At 33.8% G+C, this 14152-nt stretch overlaps 1 protein-coding gene across 3 annotated transcripts in view; it reads right to left on the bottom strand.

Moving 5' to 3' along the window:
- LOC118205459 (pancreatic lipase-related protein 2-like) overlaps window positions 1-14152 on the bottom strand; it is a 124450-nt gene that overhangs the window by 33915 nt on the left and 76383 nt on the right. For all 3 annotated transcript variants that reach the window (XM_085820443.1, XM_085820444.1, XM_085820442.1), the window contains exons 8-9: window positions 11569-11689; window positions 8920-9120 (exon numbers count right to left, since the gene is read on the bottom strand). In XM_085820443.1, coding sequence (XP_085676569.1) covers window positions 8920-9120; window positions 11569-11689 — 322 coding nt within the window. The remainder of the gene's footprint in view (window positions 1-8919; window positions 9121-11568; window positions 11690-14152) is intronic.

Here is a 14152-nt window from a genome sequence, read left to right on the forward strand (position 1 = left end):
TTTTTCGAATAATATATTTTTTCATGGTTATATAGATACGTCCACGCGATTGCATGTTATCTCACTGTATTTTGAAAATATTTCGTTAATATAGGTATTGTAAATAAAGAGCTGCTTTATGCAATTTTTTTTTATTTCAGGTTAGGTTAATTGCCACGATATGTTATTGCCACGTTATTTCAATTTATTTTTGATTTTTATTTTAGATTAAACATTTTCTATGCAGATATTTAAACATAAAGTTAAAATTACTATATTTTTTTTAGATTAAAAATTTTCTATGCAGATATTTAAAGAAGAAGTTGAAATTACTATGTAAACTACTAATTTAAATTTTCACTAAAAAAAAAAAAATATTTTCATTCAGGGATTTAAATTGAATATGTTTTTCTTGGAGATGGTATATGAAAACCTTTCTTATTATAATTAATTATGAATTATTAATTGCATTAATGTATATATTGATACAGTTTTGCGTGTGATCATATTGAAGTTTATAAAATAAAAAGAATTTTAATAACGAATCTACTGTTTGAATAATAAATGCGAAAATTTACGCGATTACACTTTCTACAACGGCCCATTTAGCGGGTGAGCGGTAAAGTCACTAAACACTGGTAGTTAGGTCAAGTTTCGAATCCCGGCGAACGGGCTGGCTGCATGGGTGTTTTCGTGATTTTCCGGTTGTGTATAGTGTACGCAGTATCTTCTGGATGCATACGTGGATAAAGCGGGCGCAGCCCGATCAAAACATGTGAACACTGGTAGTTTGGTCCAACTTTCGAATACCGGCGAACACGGGCTGGCTGCATGAGTATTTTCGTGATTTTCTGCATGTGTAACGTGTATGCAGTACCTTATGCATGCATATGTTAATAAGGTGGGCGCAGCCCAGGTAAAATCGATGTACACTGGTAGTTCGGTCTAACTTTGGAATCCCGCTGAACGGAATGCCTCCATAGATTTTTTCGTGATTTTAGTCATGTGTATTGTGTATGCGGTATGTCCTGTATGCATAAGCGAATAAAGCGGGCGCAGCCCGCCCAAAACCGCTGAACACTGGCAGTTCCATCCAATTTTCGAATCCAGACGAACAGGCCGGCACCATGTGTGTTCACGTGATTTTACGCATGTGTAATGTGTATGCAGTACCTTATGGAATCATTTATGAATAAGGCAGACGCAGCACGCACAAAACCGTTGTACACTGGTGGTTTGGTCAAACTTTCGAATACCAGCGAAAGGGCTGCCTGTATGAATGTTTTCGTGATTTTCCGGATGTGTAACGTTTATGAAGTATCTTGTGGATGCATACGTGAATAAAGCGGGTGGAGAACACTGATAGTTCGGACGAAATTTCGAATCCAATCCTACGGGCTGGGTCCATGAGTTTTTTCGTGATTTTCCGCATGTTTATCGAGTAAGCAGTATCTTCTGAATACATACGTGACCAAAGCGGGCGCAGCCCACGAAAAACCGCTGAACACTGGTAGTTCGGTCCAACTTTCGAATTCCGGCGAGCGGGCTGGCTGCATGAGTGTTTTCGTGATTTCCGCATGTGTATCGTGTATACAGTGTCTTCAGGATGCATATGTGAATAAAGCGGGCGCAGCAAGCGCAAAACCGATCAACACTGGTATTTCGGTCCAACTTTCGATCCCGGGGAACGGGCTGGCTGAATGCGTGTTTACGTGATTTTCCGCATGTGTAAGGTGTATGCAGTACCGTATGGATGCATACGGGAATAAACCGGTTAAAATCGCCAGAAACTGGTAGTTCGGTCCAACTTTCGAATGTAGGCGAATTTGAACATGGGAATTCTTTTAAAAACGAACAATGATAAGCGGGCTTCAGCCCGCTCAGCTGGCGGGCTTGCCCGCTAGTATTTTATTAAAATCTGTTCAGTAGTTCTGGAGATCGTAGATCAAAGATGAAAATTCTCTTAATTTATTTCACCAGTGTATTTACGAGCAAAGAGACAAGGTAAGAAGATTTAAGATTATTCCATTTGTTTCGACTGTTAATTAGAATTTAGATTGCTCGTGAAACCGGCAATACTTGGCAAATCAGATCTACTTTGGGAATTCATTTAAAAAGCTTATTTCTTAATCTAGCAAATAGCGTAAAGTTCGAAATTTTGCAACGAATACTTTTAAACAAGAACATGTGAGAAAATTCAGCAGTAAATAAAAATTTTTATACCGAATTTTGAAACGTTTTTGTTGAATACGTATGCGTGAAAAATATTAAGAAAATCGGATTGTTAGGAGGAGATCAAAATTTCGCATTAAAATTTGATTCAGATAAACAAATAAAGAAATGAAGTTAAATAACTAGTTGCTTGCATGGGCCTTTTTTGTGGTTTTTCCTGTGTGTAACCGTGAATATGAAATAAATTTATTTAAATCTTTCTCTACGAAATCCTCCCTTCCCAGAGGCAAGTAATTACTAGCGTACTGCTATAATCAAATAAATCGAATCATCTGTTACATATCTTTATGCGAATTCTCTGCCCTGTATGGGAACCTGGCTGTGATGTACAGTGTTTTCAATCATATAATATTTTCTAGCGATTCGCAGACCTCTGTTCGTTTATGTTTGTGTAGTAGGAACTCAACCACTTAAGCCAGGATAAAATCTCGTTTTAACCGCAAATTTAAGCGTAGTAATATGCGTAATAACAACAAATGTAGTAATGTAACTTTAAAAAATTAATTTTCTTTCATGTCAGAGCAATAGTTGTTGAACTGAATCTTCTGTTTATTCTTATAAAAAAATAAAATGGCATATCCCATAAAATTTCCGTTTCTGTATTTCAAATTAATTCAAATTCCCTTAAAATAGGAACATTTATTTGCTGTTTTTTAAATTTTCTAAATAGCGTATCGTTCTTAATCAATCATTTGAATATGAATAACCGCTGAAAGAGTGCTGGGGGAAAAACGGGGAGGGAGGTCAGTTCGATAGCTCCCGTTCTACTGGGGCGATTGACGAAATTCAAATTGCGTTATTCATGTCTCGAAAGCGCAACTTAGGATATATATTAGATTTTTATATAGCATTGTTCTAATATAGGTATTTTGACACAAAATCGGACTTTTTTTGAAATGACATGCCGATTTTTCTCCATATTTCGATTCTACGACTCAAATTATGCCAAAGTGACAAGTTTTGTAAAAATCGCACGAGTATTTTTTAAAGTATTAGCTCTCAAAATTTTAGCTCCTTCATGTTAATTGAATCTTATATATATTTATTAATATCTCTTTTTTTTATTAAATGTTTTTGATTCTTCCTTTCACATTTCGAAATTTAGGTTCATTCCAAAAAAAATTCGCCCTTTTTTTGTAATTTATTTTTAAATTTGTACCTTTTAAATAATTTTTATAAATTTTTTGAAATAATTTTGAATTATAATCTATAAAATTTTTACCATTATCTTAAAGTAGATGTGTTTGCAAACATACCTGCAAAAAATAAGAGATTTTTATTCAAACTTTCCTACGATATACGTGAATTAACATTTTTGACGCGTTTTGAAAATTGGCGTAATTTTTTATCAGCGATAATAACGAAAATGTGGTTTACGCAATTCGTTAAAATTATTTGAAAGAATGAACGATGGATCTTTTTTGTGCTCGTGCATCAATGAAAAAAAGATGATGTGTGCACTACGTGACTTCTTTGTACGGAATATTAAATTATACGCATTTTTTTCTGCATTTCATTTAAAGTTATTCCCTCGAATGTCATTAGCGATATATTTGTCGTTCAATTAATTTAGTTCTCATTTCGCGGAAAGGCAAAAATACATAAAAACTCAAAATATGTTCAATAAAATTTGAAAGATATATAAAAACAAAAAATACCAAATGCAGTTAAAACAATTTAAAAAATTTACAATTAAAATTACACTTTCTACGCAAAAACAAGCAATTCGGCCAGCTGGCAAGAAGGCAGGTTTTTCGGCCCAAGGTCCAAGGCGTTTTGCTTACGGAGTACCTTCGGTGCACGAAACTAAGTTTCCTTTTGTTCCCATTCGACAAAAAGACACTGAAGGTTCAAAAAGAATTAATTCGCTATTCTGCTAAGTTTCAAATGTAAACAAATATGACTGCCATGGTTTAAAAAAAAAAAAAAAATTAGGCCAAGCCGCGCTTAAACAACTTTTAAATTGTTGATAATTCTACAAATATTGCATGCAGATTAAGTAAAGGCATAAAAACCTTAACCGGAAGATAAGAACAGCATAATTCAATCATTTTCAAAGCAAAAAATGCACACTTTACCAACATATAAAGAAAAAATGAAATATGTATATATATATATATATATATATATATATAATTTATTTCCTAAACAGTATTCAAGTCTTACCGACTGATTTTATTCAAAGCCCCTACTGTCGCTAAGAATTTTCGGACACCCTACACTTCTGAGTCAGACACGAAGAGAACACTTTGCCAACTTCCCCACTAGAAAGAATGTAAGTTACTTAATACCTTTTCTGGCCTTTATATCTTCATGTACATTCACTGATCTTATTTATATTATTTTCTATATTATTTTTTATATTATTTTTATATTGTCTTTGGTTTGTTTTTACAAAGTTTGCATTATTTATCTTTTTTTATAATCTTCTATGTTTATTTCAACTTTACTTTGAATTCGATTTCATAATGACAATTTCCAATGTTTAATTTCTACAAATAATATAGTACTCAAATGCATAAACATGAAAGTGTCGGGGACGGTTACTCGAGTTTAATAGGATTTCTCTACAGTAATTGATATTTTCTCCAAATTGAATTGACTAAAATGCTTCATAAGAATAAGTTCTTTGAGTATCAGCATTGGTTCCTAATTCCTTCTATTCGCGGAAATAATTGGCCTGACTAGAATTGCCGGTTTGGCTTTAACTTATAACTCGAGTAAAGACGAAACACTTTTGTATTTACGTATTTTTATCAATTATTGTTCATTGAACGGGAGTTGGTTTGTTCCCCTTGAAAAGTCAACTAATTTCCGATCAATGACAATGATTACATGTTTTAATTTTTCCTTTTACATTTGAAATTTTATTCTTCGTGATGATTTAACTCCAGTCCCCGTTAAAACATTATTAACATTTTGCTTTCAAATTACTTCAAAACATCTTTCAAAATATAACTTACCAGTATGGATTCACACTTTTAAAATAATTCTACTTTAATTAAACTTAGGAGATAATATAATCAATTAATCAATACTGTTTAGGAAATAAATTATTATTAATTAACTTTGAGGCAATTGCGCAAGTAATAATAACTAGTATTCGCACTAAATGGATTTAAGATCATACAACATATATATATATATATATATACATATTTCTTTTTACCAAAAGCATATATATATATATATATATATATATATATATATATATATATATATATATATATATATATATGTATATGCTTTTGGTGCGGCCGATTGCAACCAAAAGGGAAGGTGCAAACTGCATGTTATAGCAGCACTATATACAAAATTTCAACGTTCTGAGACTATTCGTTTTTGAGTTATGCGAGAAACGTACGTACATCCACCAAAAAAATTTCTTCTGAATCCAATTCAAATCAGTTTTTTAATTCATTTTGGGAAAAAGAGTTCTTTATTCAGTCCTTACGTACAGATGTCAGGCAAAAACATCGTTAAATTGCGTTCGAATGGATATTTTCGTTGAAATATGGTACCCGGAATTTTTTGTGATTACATTACTTCTTTTACTTCATACAAGGAAATAAAAAGGAAAGTAAATAGGTTGCTACAAATTAAGAATTCGCCAAGTGAATTATTCTTTTCGCAAACTGAAAAAAAAATCGCCAGGATAAATTTATAAATTTCTGACCGAAATTTTCAAAATTTAATATCCAGGCCTGATTCGACGAAGAATCAAAAAAGTTTAATAAAAAAAAAGTATATTAATACATATATACCAAATCAACTAACGTGGAAGAGCTAAAATTTTGAGAGGTAATTGTTTGGAAACTATTCGCGCGATTTTTACAAAACTTGGCAATCTGGCATAATTTGAGTCGTAGAATTGAAATATGGAAAAAACTTGGTATATTATTTAAGTAAAAGTCCGATTTTGTGTCAAAATACCTTTGCTATAACAATTCTATGTATAAATCTAATATATATCTGAAATTGCGAGACGGGAAAAACGCAATTTGAATTTCGCCAATCGGCCCAGTAGAACGGAAGATACTGTACTCCCCTTTTTTCCCACTGTGTACTTATCATTATTCCCCCCCCCACTGCAGTTTTTTTCATATGAGGACTTTATATTTAGTTTATATATAATTTAAATTTCTTTACATTTATTAGAATATTATATTGAAATAAAATATTAATTTAAAAAATGTGTGAAAATATTTTTTACAGATTTTTAAATTCTGATTTAGGGATAGCTCAGTAGCATTCTCCTAACTAAATTCGCCGGCTAAGTAGCATTTGCGTAGACAGACCCTGTTTGTAAGATTTTACTTTGGGCAGACTGAGTTTGGAATTGGATGTGTAAGTTGCATGAATTAATTTTTTTTATTGTGTGTGTGTGTTTAATATACATGTGATTGATTAAGCGAGTGACTTTGTGTAATAATAATTGAAAATAAAAATGTATTAGCGTCATTAATTTCCATACTTATGTTTTGTGGAACCGATGATCTCTGTTTTAGCGGTAAAACACAGTAGGAAGGAAATTGTCAAAACGCTTGATTCGCCATGAATCGAAACGAGAGAAGAAATACTGAAAATACGTTCTCAGAAAGATAGTAAAATATGCTACTTAAATGGTTATCTCAAATTCAAAACGAGTTAATCAGTTTGCTTGGATTGATAGTGAAAGAAGCTATAGTTAGTACTTGACTAAGATACCTACAGCGTAATGGCAGTTGAAACAAGCGACGTATCGGGAAAGTAGCAGTTCTCAGTTGGAATTCTTTTCTTGATGAAGAATGGCTGTCTGGGAAGAACTCCTTAAATTTATCGAATTAAGTACAATAAATACTTATGCTATAATTAGTGAAATATATATTTTTGAAAAAAAAGGGGGAGGTTTTGATCCGAGTAAATGTACTGAACAGGGAGGGTTACAATTAGATGTTCAACCATAGTAAGAGCTGTAGATAATATCTTGCTACATAAGTGAAAAAAAAAGGCCTTGCTTTTTCATTGTGCCAGTGAATGATTTAAACTGAGTACCGGACATCAGAAAGCTTATTGTTACTGTAAAGGCTGCGATAAATTTTTCATGAATATGTTCTAATGTGTATGTCATGTGTACATTCAAAATTTGTTCAAGAAAGAAGAATCAAAATAGAAAAGGAACTTCTAGAAATATTTAATTCAGGCAGCAGAAAAATTGTAATATAAGACTAAGTTAAAAAAACAGTTCGGGAATCTCTTTATTCTTATTTCCCATCTTTCAATAATCAACTTAAACTCTTGTATTCCAGTTCATTATTTATTTGCTCGTTTGTGTGATTGCGGCAAGGCAGATGAGGGCTACTTCGCTAAATAAAGGCATGACTAGTATTCATGTTACACACAAGAAAAATCACGAACACACTCTTGCAGCCAAACCATTTGATTTTCTTGGGGCGAAATTACCAATGCTCAGCCATCTTATCCGCTCGACCACAGGTGCCCCCCCACCCCCGCGAGTTCGAATAGCATCCTAGTTTCTTGATCTAATATTGTATGCACTCCCTTATCTAGGATCTTGGCTGCAACCATATATAGACGTCCTGGCTTACCCAAGATATAATGGCAAAGGTTGAACAAGGCTTAAGGCAATTATTGCATTCTTAAGAAAGAATGCAATAATTGACTGTTATTAAAAAAGGTTTTTATTGTTTCGTGTGCTATTAAAAGTAAACCGGAAATAATACTGTAGTACAGGCTTGAATTAAAACTGCATTAGGGTTAGCAACGTCTACAGGATCTGTGGTTCTTCATAGTATGAAGATCTTAAGTTTCCATAGGCAGGAAATACAGTTGCTTGCACGTTAAGGATAGAGGAAGTATACGAAAGTGGATTTTATGCATTGTAAAATGGCCTTGTCAGTATTATGGACGACCTCTTCAGCCGTTGTTGCAATGCAACTTTCTGATGATACTTTTCCGTAACGAACTACTGTTGAATCTAGTAAACAGACGTAATTTTTTTATTTGTTATAAAGATTCCTTGGTCTAGCCCTGTGATTAAATCTCTTGTTGTTGAATAAAATATCATTTACAGAAACATATATTTTTCTTTGCTGTTTCTTCTAGCCTTGTTGAATCATCTGTATGATTTTGGATTAGTTCATTCATAAATAACTGCTTCATTATTAATGTTTATCCATTTCTGCAGGTGTACCTCCTGTTAATCTCTTAACGGAGTCTTTAAAAGGTAGTGGTAACGCAGAATATTAGAAATTAAACGTGCCTTTAAAATTAGACACTCGGTTGCAGTGTAAATAATAAACTTTAAACTCTGAACCTCTATACTTTAAATTTGGCGCTTCTAGGTGGTGCCAACCTGCACTCATTTAAGAGCGCAACGTGTATTATCATAACCGCTAGCAAATTAGAAGACTAGATCATCTTTCGCAGTAGTCTTTGCCATGGTTATGAGGCCAACCAGAAGGGCGAAACAGCATTAAAATAACTCTTTGACATCTTAAACAACATTAAAGTAATGCTCTTTTAAGAGGCACTTTAATGTTGTAAAAAGACAGACTATTGTATGATAACTAATGGCTGCAGATTTAAAACTTACTGGAGTATAGATGTTTTTGAATCATAGGATGCAGAATAAAGAGGTGCACTGTAATATACTTTTACTGTATTAGATATATGTTGTCATGCAACCCACATAGAATAAATACTTACATTGGTGATGCAGTAAATGTTGTAACAATGATGCTGTGTAGGTACAGTTTGCATCCTTCGGGCTGTTCGATATTGATGCGTATGCTCTCGGAGACGGTAAAGGTTGCACACGTCCACCGGAATGTGATTTGTTCTACTGCTATGTCTTCGTCTGTTGTCACTACTGTCTTGTAAACCATGCCTGGACTTATCAGTCCATTCCTGTAAGTTAAAAATTATTATGTCAGTTATCGGTTGAAATTAAATTTCAGGTCTATAAAGGTAGATATTCGCTATTTCTTAAAATATGCCTGGGAAAAGCATTTCAAATGTGCAATAAAATGAAATTGTATGGGCTGACTTCTCGATTTAATCTAGCATATTATATTATATACCCTGCATATTATATTAAGAATTTCGTTTTCAGACTCTAAGAACTCGAAAATCTCCCAAAAATGTAGAGCACAAAATCGCTGCGACTAATATATATAATGGTTGTAACATAATGTTAGGTACTTCCTATAATTAAATAATAAATGTTTAGCTGCAAATGTGCGATCCGATAAACATAAGCGCAGACCAAAACAATAGACAATTCTCTCATAGCTAAGCGTTCTGTGCTGGTGGAAAGTAGCAGCTAAACAATGCTCGCAGTAGTAGTCTACATAAAGAAAGCAGTAAGATAATTATTCTACTGGTCTGTTGTGAGAACTGGTAGATTTGCCAGTATGTGTTCAAAGTAATGTTCTTATCTATGGTTTGTTTCCTAAAAGTTTATTAATTGCAATCATATTCAGTTCCTTTATCGAATGACATAGTTTAAATTCCGCGTTCGGTTTTAAGCATGGAAGTTGTTGGAGCTCACGACTCTGCAATGCGAGAGGAGAGGCCACGTGATAAATTGTTACATAACCAGAGGAACGCTCTGTCCGCATATGAGATTTTTTACCCGTCGATGGCATGACTTTCTTCTCAACATTCTGACATATTTTCTATACACACTTCCAGTATTTCAGTTTTCCTCATCTTACTTGCCTTGTAAAGATATTAGGCAATTTTTGGAAGCAGGTCAGATGAAAAATATGCAACGCCTTCGACGGGAATCGAACCGCGGATCTCTCAATTACGCCTACACCACGAAGGCTCGCTAAGAATGCGGGAGAAATACCTTATATACTTCCCCTTTTAAAAGGCGACTGGGGTTTTTAGGGGACCCATTCGCCAAATCCTGGGTGAGGAGAATCATCATCCAACACCCTTTTAGTTCGGGCGACACTGTAGAAACATTCGGATATTTTTTGGAAGCAGGCAAGATGAAAAATATGCAACGCCTTCGCCGGGAATCGAACCGCGTACCTCTCAGTTAAGCGCTGAGTGTGCTGACCATTACACCACGAAGGCCACTACTCCACGAAGGCGGGAGAAATACCTTATAACCTTACAGTATTTAAGACTCGTGGGTTTGTAGCAGCCCACTTTCTTTTCTCATTTTCTGATTTACTATTGCGAATACTTTTGCAAAAACATCTATGCGAAGTGCTTGTCGCACTCTGCGCGATAATCGTGGGGAAAGCAGACGAGGGCTATCAGCTTTAAGGGGAGGAATACCTTTGTGAAAGACTGTCCAAGTGAAACTGGCTCGTATTTTTTATGTTACACATGAGAAAAATCACGAAAATACCCATGTAGCCAACCCGTTCCCTCGGGTTCAAATCCGAGTCGAACTACCAGTATTCGACAGTCTACTTAGCCGGTGATGTGTTAGCTATGCAAACAAAATCATAAAAAGAAAGGAGACTTTCAGGCACTTATTTCTCTTTTGCATACTATGTTTAGGAAAAAACCTCCCCCCTACCCTAACCTTGCGTATATACAAATAAGTATCGAAGCCAGTTGGATATCGTATACGCACACAGCTAGATTAATCTTCAGGGGGAAAAAAAAGCAAATGCTTAAGGCGCCACCTGAGAAGGATGCTGTCGAAAATTTATTTTACATTTATAATTCCTTATGCCTCAGGCAGGTTTGCGCACCCAAATCTTCCGCCGTTTAGATAGCTTTTAAAAGTCTTGCAATTATATAATATATTAGTCTTGCCTATTCAGGAAAACACATTGAAGAGGCGTTTTAGATACTGAATCTGGCAGATCAATTCTGGTGAAAAGAATTAGCATCACCCTTCTTATAGGAAACGGCAATAACAATATTTTACTTTTCATAAAATGTTATAATAATAACATTTTTACTGTTGAAAAGCTAATTTATATAAGAATTTTAAAGTCATTAGAATCATAATTTACGTTTAAACATTCGGCAGTTGCGAGATTAAGCCATTCTTTCTTTCTAAATATGCGCGATATCTGTGAGTCGTAAATTTTTAATGCGAGCTGTGTTCGTTTGTTCCCACTTCGGTGCGTAACTGGAATGCAAGCTGAGCTTGTTGACGACCATCAAAAGGTTACTGGTACTAATACTTTGTGTAAGGTAATATGAACAGCGTGTATACATTATTTTCTTTCTTCAGTCTAGAAAAGTGCATGTTATATGAAGATGCTCACCGATTTCAAGAACCCTACTTTAATAAAAAGGTTTCTGATTGCAAATTGAAAGAAAAAAATTTTTTTTGCCCCTTAAATTACAGTATTACTGTCAGAATTAAGATCGTCTTACCTTCCGTTAACGTTCACAGGGAGAGATCCGAAACGACCTTTCAGTACTACCACAATATCTCCTATAGTTCGTTGAATCGTGCCTTTGTTTCCTAGTTTAACTGACACGTGGTACTGCTGGACTGCCAAAAGAAATAAATTAGGAAAGACTGGAATTAATAAACTGCATTAATGGTATTACTTTAAGACAAAACATTTTCGATTAATTATTGTATTAGTTCTATAACATAATTGGACATTGCTAAATATCGCTTGTTTATGATGTATGGATGGCGAAATATAAATTCTTTGTTTCGCTTTGCTTTAAAAAAAAATAATAAAAAATAAAAAACCTTAAGAGAAGATTTGCATTCGCCGAATTATGATAAATTGAAAATAAAATATTTATTGCGTAAGATCCTAGCTGCTTCACTTTGGCTAGACCTTCACTTGAATTGTTAAGTGACTATTCGCTAAGTTCAAACTGTATCAATGACAGAAAGTTGGAAAGACCTTTTATTCAACTCAAGAAAGAATTTACAGCACTCTTGAACAGCGACAGTGCTCCTGGTGCTTACAAACTTAGCCAAAACTTTTGGCTGCAACTCAGAATAGAAATATAAAATTAAAACTAAGCTAAATAATCAGCCGAAGCTGCACGGAGATAATTAACGCGAGTTGGCTCTTAGCCCTCACTACCGACGTAAAAAAACCGGCAATTAATGTGCATGACCATAAAATAGTTTAAAATCAGACAAAAGCGTCGCCAAACAGCAGAACATGCTGTGTCTTTCTACTCTGCTTTGCATAACGCGCGAACCTGAAATACCTTTCTGGCAAGAAATGAAATGAGGAAAGATAGAAAAGATAACTGAATAAAAACTGATTAGTTTAAAATTAAATAAATCATTATAATTGTGTCAGCAATTAAACAAATATTTTAATGCACATTAGCATCTAAACGATTAATCAAATCCTTTTGTGAATGAACATGTTCAAAGTATATAAGGGATTCATATATACTGTATACTGTAAAAAAATTCTATATGGTCACTAAAAGTTTGATATTAATGAGACTGTCCTGTGACGTTTTAATTATAGAACCTGCACAACCTAAATAACTATACTGAATAGTTAAAAAAAAATGCTGTCCTAAAATTCCAGTTATCTAGGCAAGAGATATTCAGATTGCTTTTTCTTCTTTCTAGGTTAGGTAGAATTACTAGCTTGTAAATTATTTAGGTGTTTTTATTTTACTTATTTATTTTGCTGATTGAAACAATGTAATAAACTATACAGTAAATGCAAAATATACGTATATTTCAAGAAACTATTAATTTAATTTAAGTGAACAAGGTTGATCTACAATATTAGTCAAATACGTAACCTCTGTTCATAAAGGGCATAATAATTATTTAATGAAAATAGGCCTACATTTTGTGTTCACTTGAGAATATATTTAGCCAGTAAGTTTATTGTTTTATGAAAATTTAAAAGATAATGGTTTAGTTAAATTTTAATTGAAGATAAGTAGGTTATTTTTCTCCGAAAAATAATTTACTTCTTCCATTCTACGCAGTAAATATAAAAACAAAACGCTGTGTTTACATTTAAAGCTAGTATTAATAATGTAGAAAATTAATTCATTACTTTAATTTTAATTGAATGGAGACAGATTTTATGCTTAGACACATAAAATTAATTTAATTGTATAATTTTTTAGTAAAAGTATTTGTTTCATATAGAAGTTAGATTTTTCTTTATCTAATCTTCGAAGTAAAATACGACAAACAAAGAAACAAAAGTCAGTCACTTGCATTATAATTATAGTGAGTTGAGTGATGTACCAAAAGTCAACCCCAATTAATAATCTACATTCTTTTCATATCCAGATGGACTGTGCAGGTGCACGTCGACATATGACCTTGTCGTTAGGCTATATCGATGCAGGAACGTGAAAAATCCGCAGTGCCGTCGCCGGAATTCCAACCCAGATGTCCCGAATACTCATCGAGTGTGCTTTCAATTACACCACGAAGGCATGCGGAATTGAGGGAGAAAATACCTCGCTCTTAAAGGACGACTGAGGATTAGCGGACCCAGTCGCCAAATCCTTATGCCGACGAATTATCGTCCACTGCCTTTCAGTTCGAGCGCCACTTGTAGATCATTTAGTATATTTTCAACCTTAGGAGGGATTCGAACTTCAAAAATCCTGATTACATGTCGGGGGTACTTCTAGTTACACCACGAAGGCAGGCTGAAAGGAGGGAGAAATTACCTTTGAACCTACTCGACTTACGTAAGACCGATCCAAATCATTATGTATATTTTTGTAACAACACATTTTGCCAACAATTCTTACTCAATGAATAATAATAATTAAAAGAGAGGGATAGAAAAAAAATGAATAAAATTAAGTGTCGAAGTAAAGAGACTTGAATTTAGCTCTTTTTTAGATTAGGCAATATGACGCATTTTTCACAGCTGTTGTCCCCCACCTGTCTATTCAGTCAGTGTAAATGCATCAGTTTTCGCGGCAAACCTTCTTCTTTGTGTTTATATAGATCTGTAATTAGTTAATCTATAAAATGGTTCGAAAGAGA

This window comes from Stegodyphus dumicola, chromosome 7 (genome assembly GCF_044657685.1).
Source record: "Stegodyphus dumicola isolate Sdum_Otavi_A_Nest chromosome 7, ASM4465768v1".
Classification (NCBI taxonomy): Eukaryota; Metazoa; Arthropoda; class Arachnida; order Araneae; family Eresidae; genus Stegodyphus; species Stegodyphus dumicola.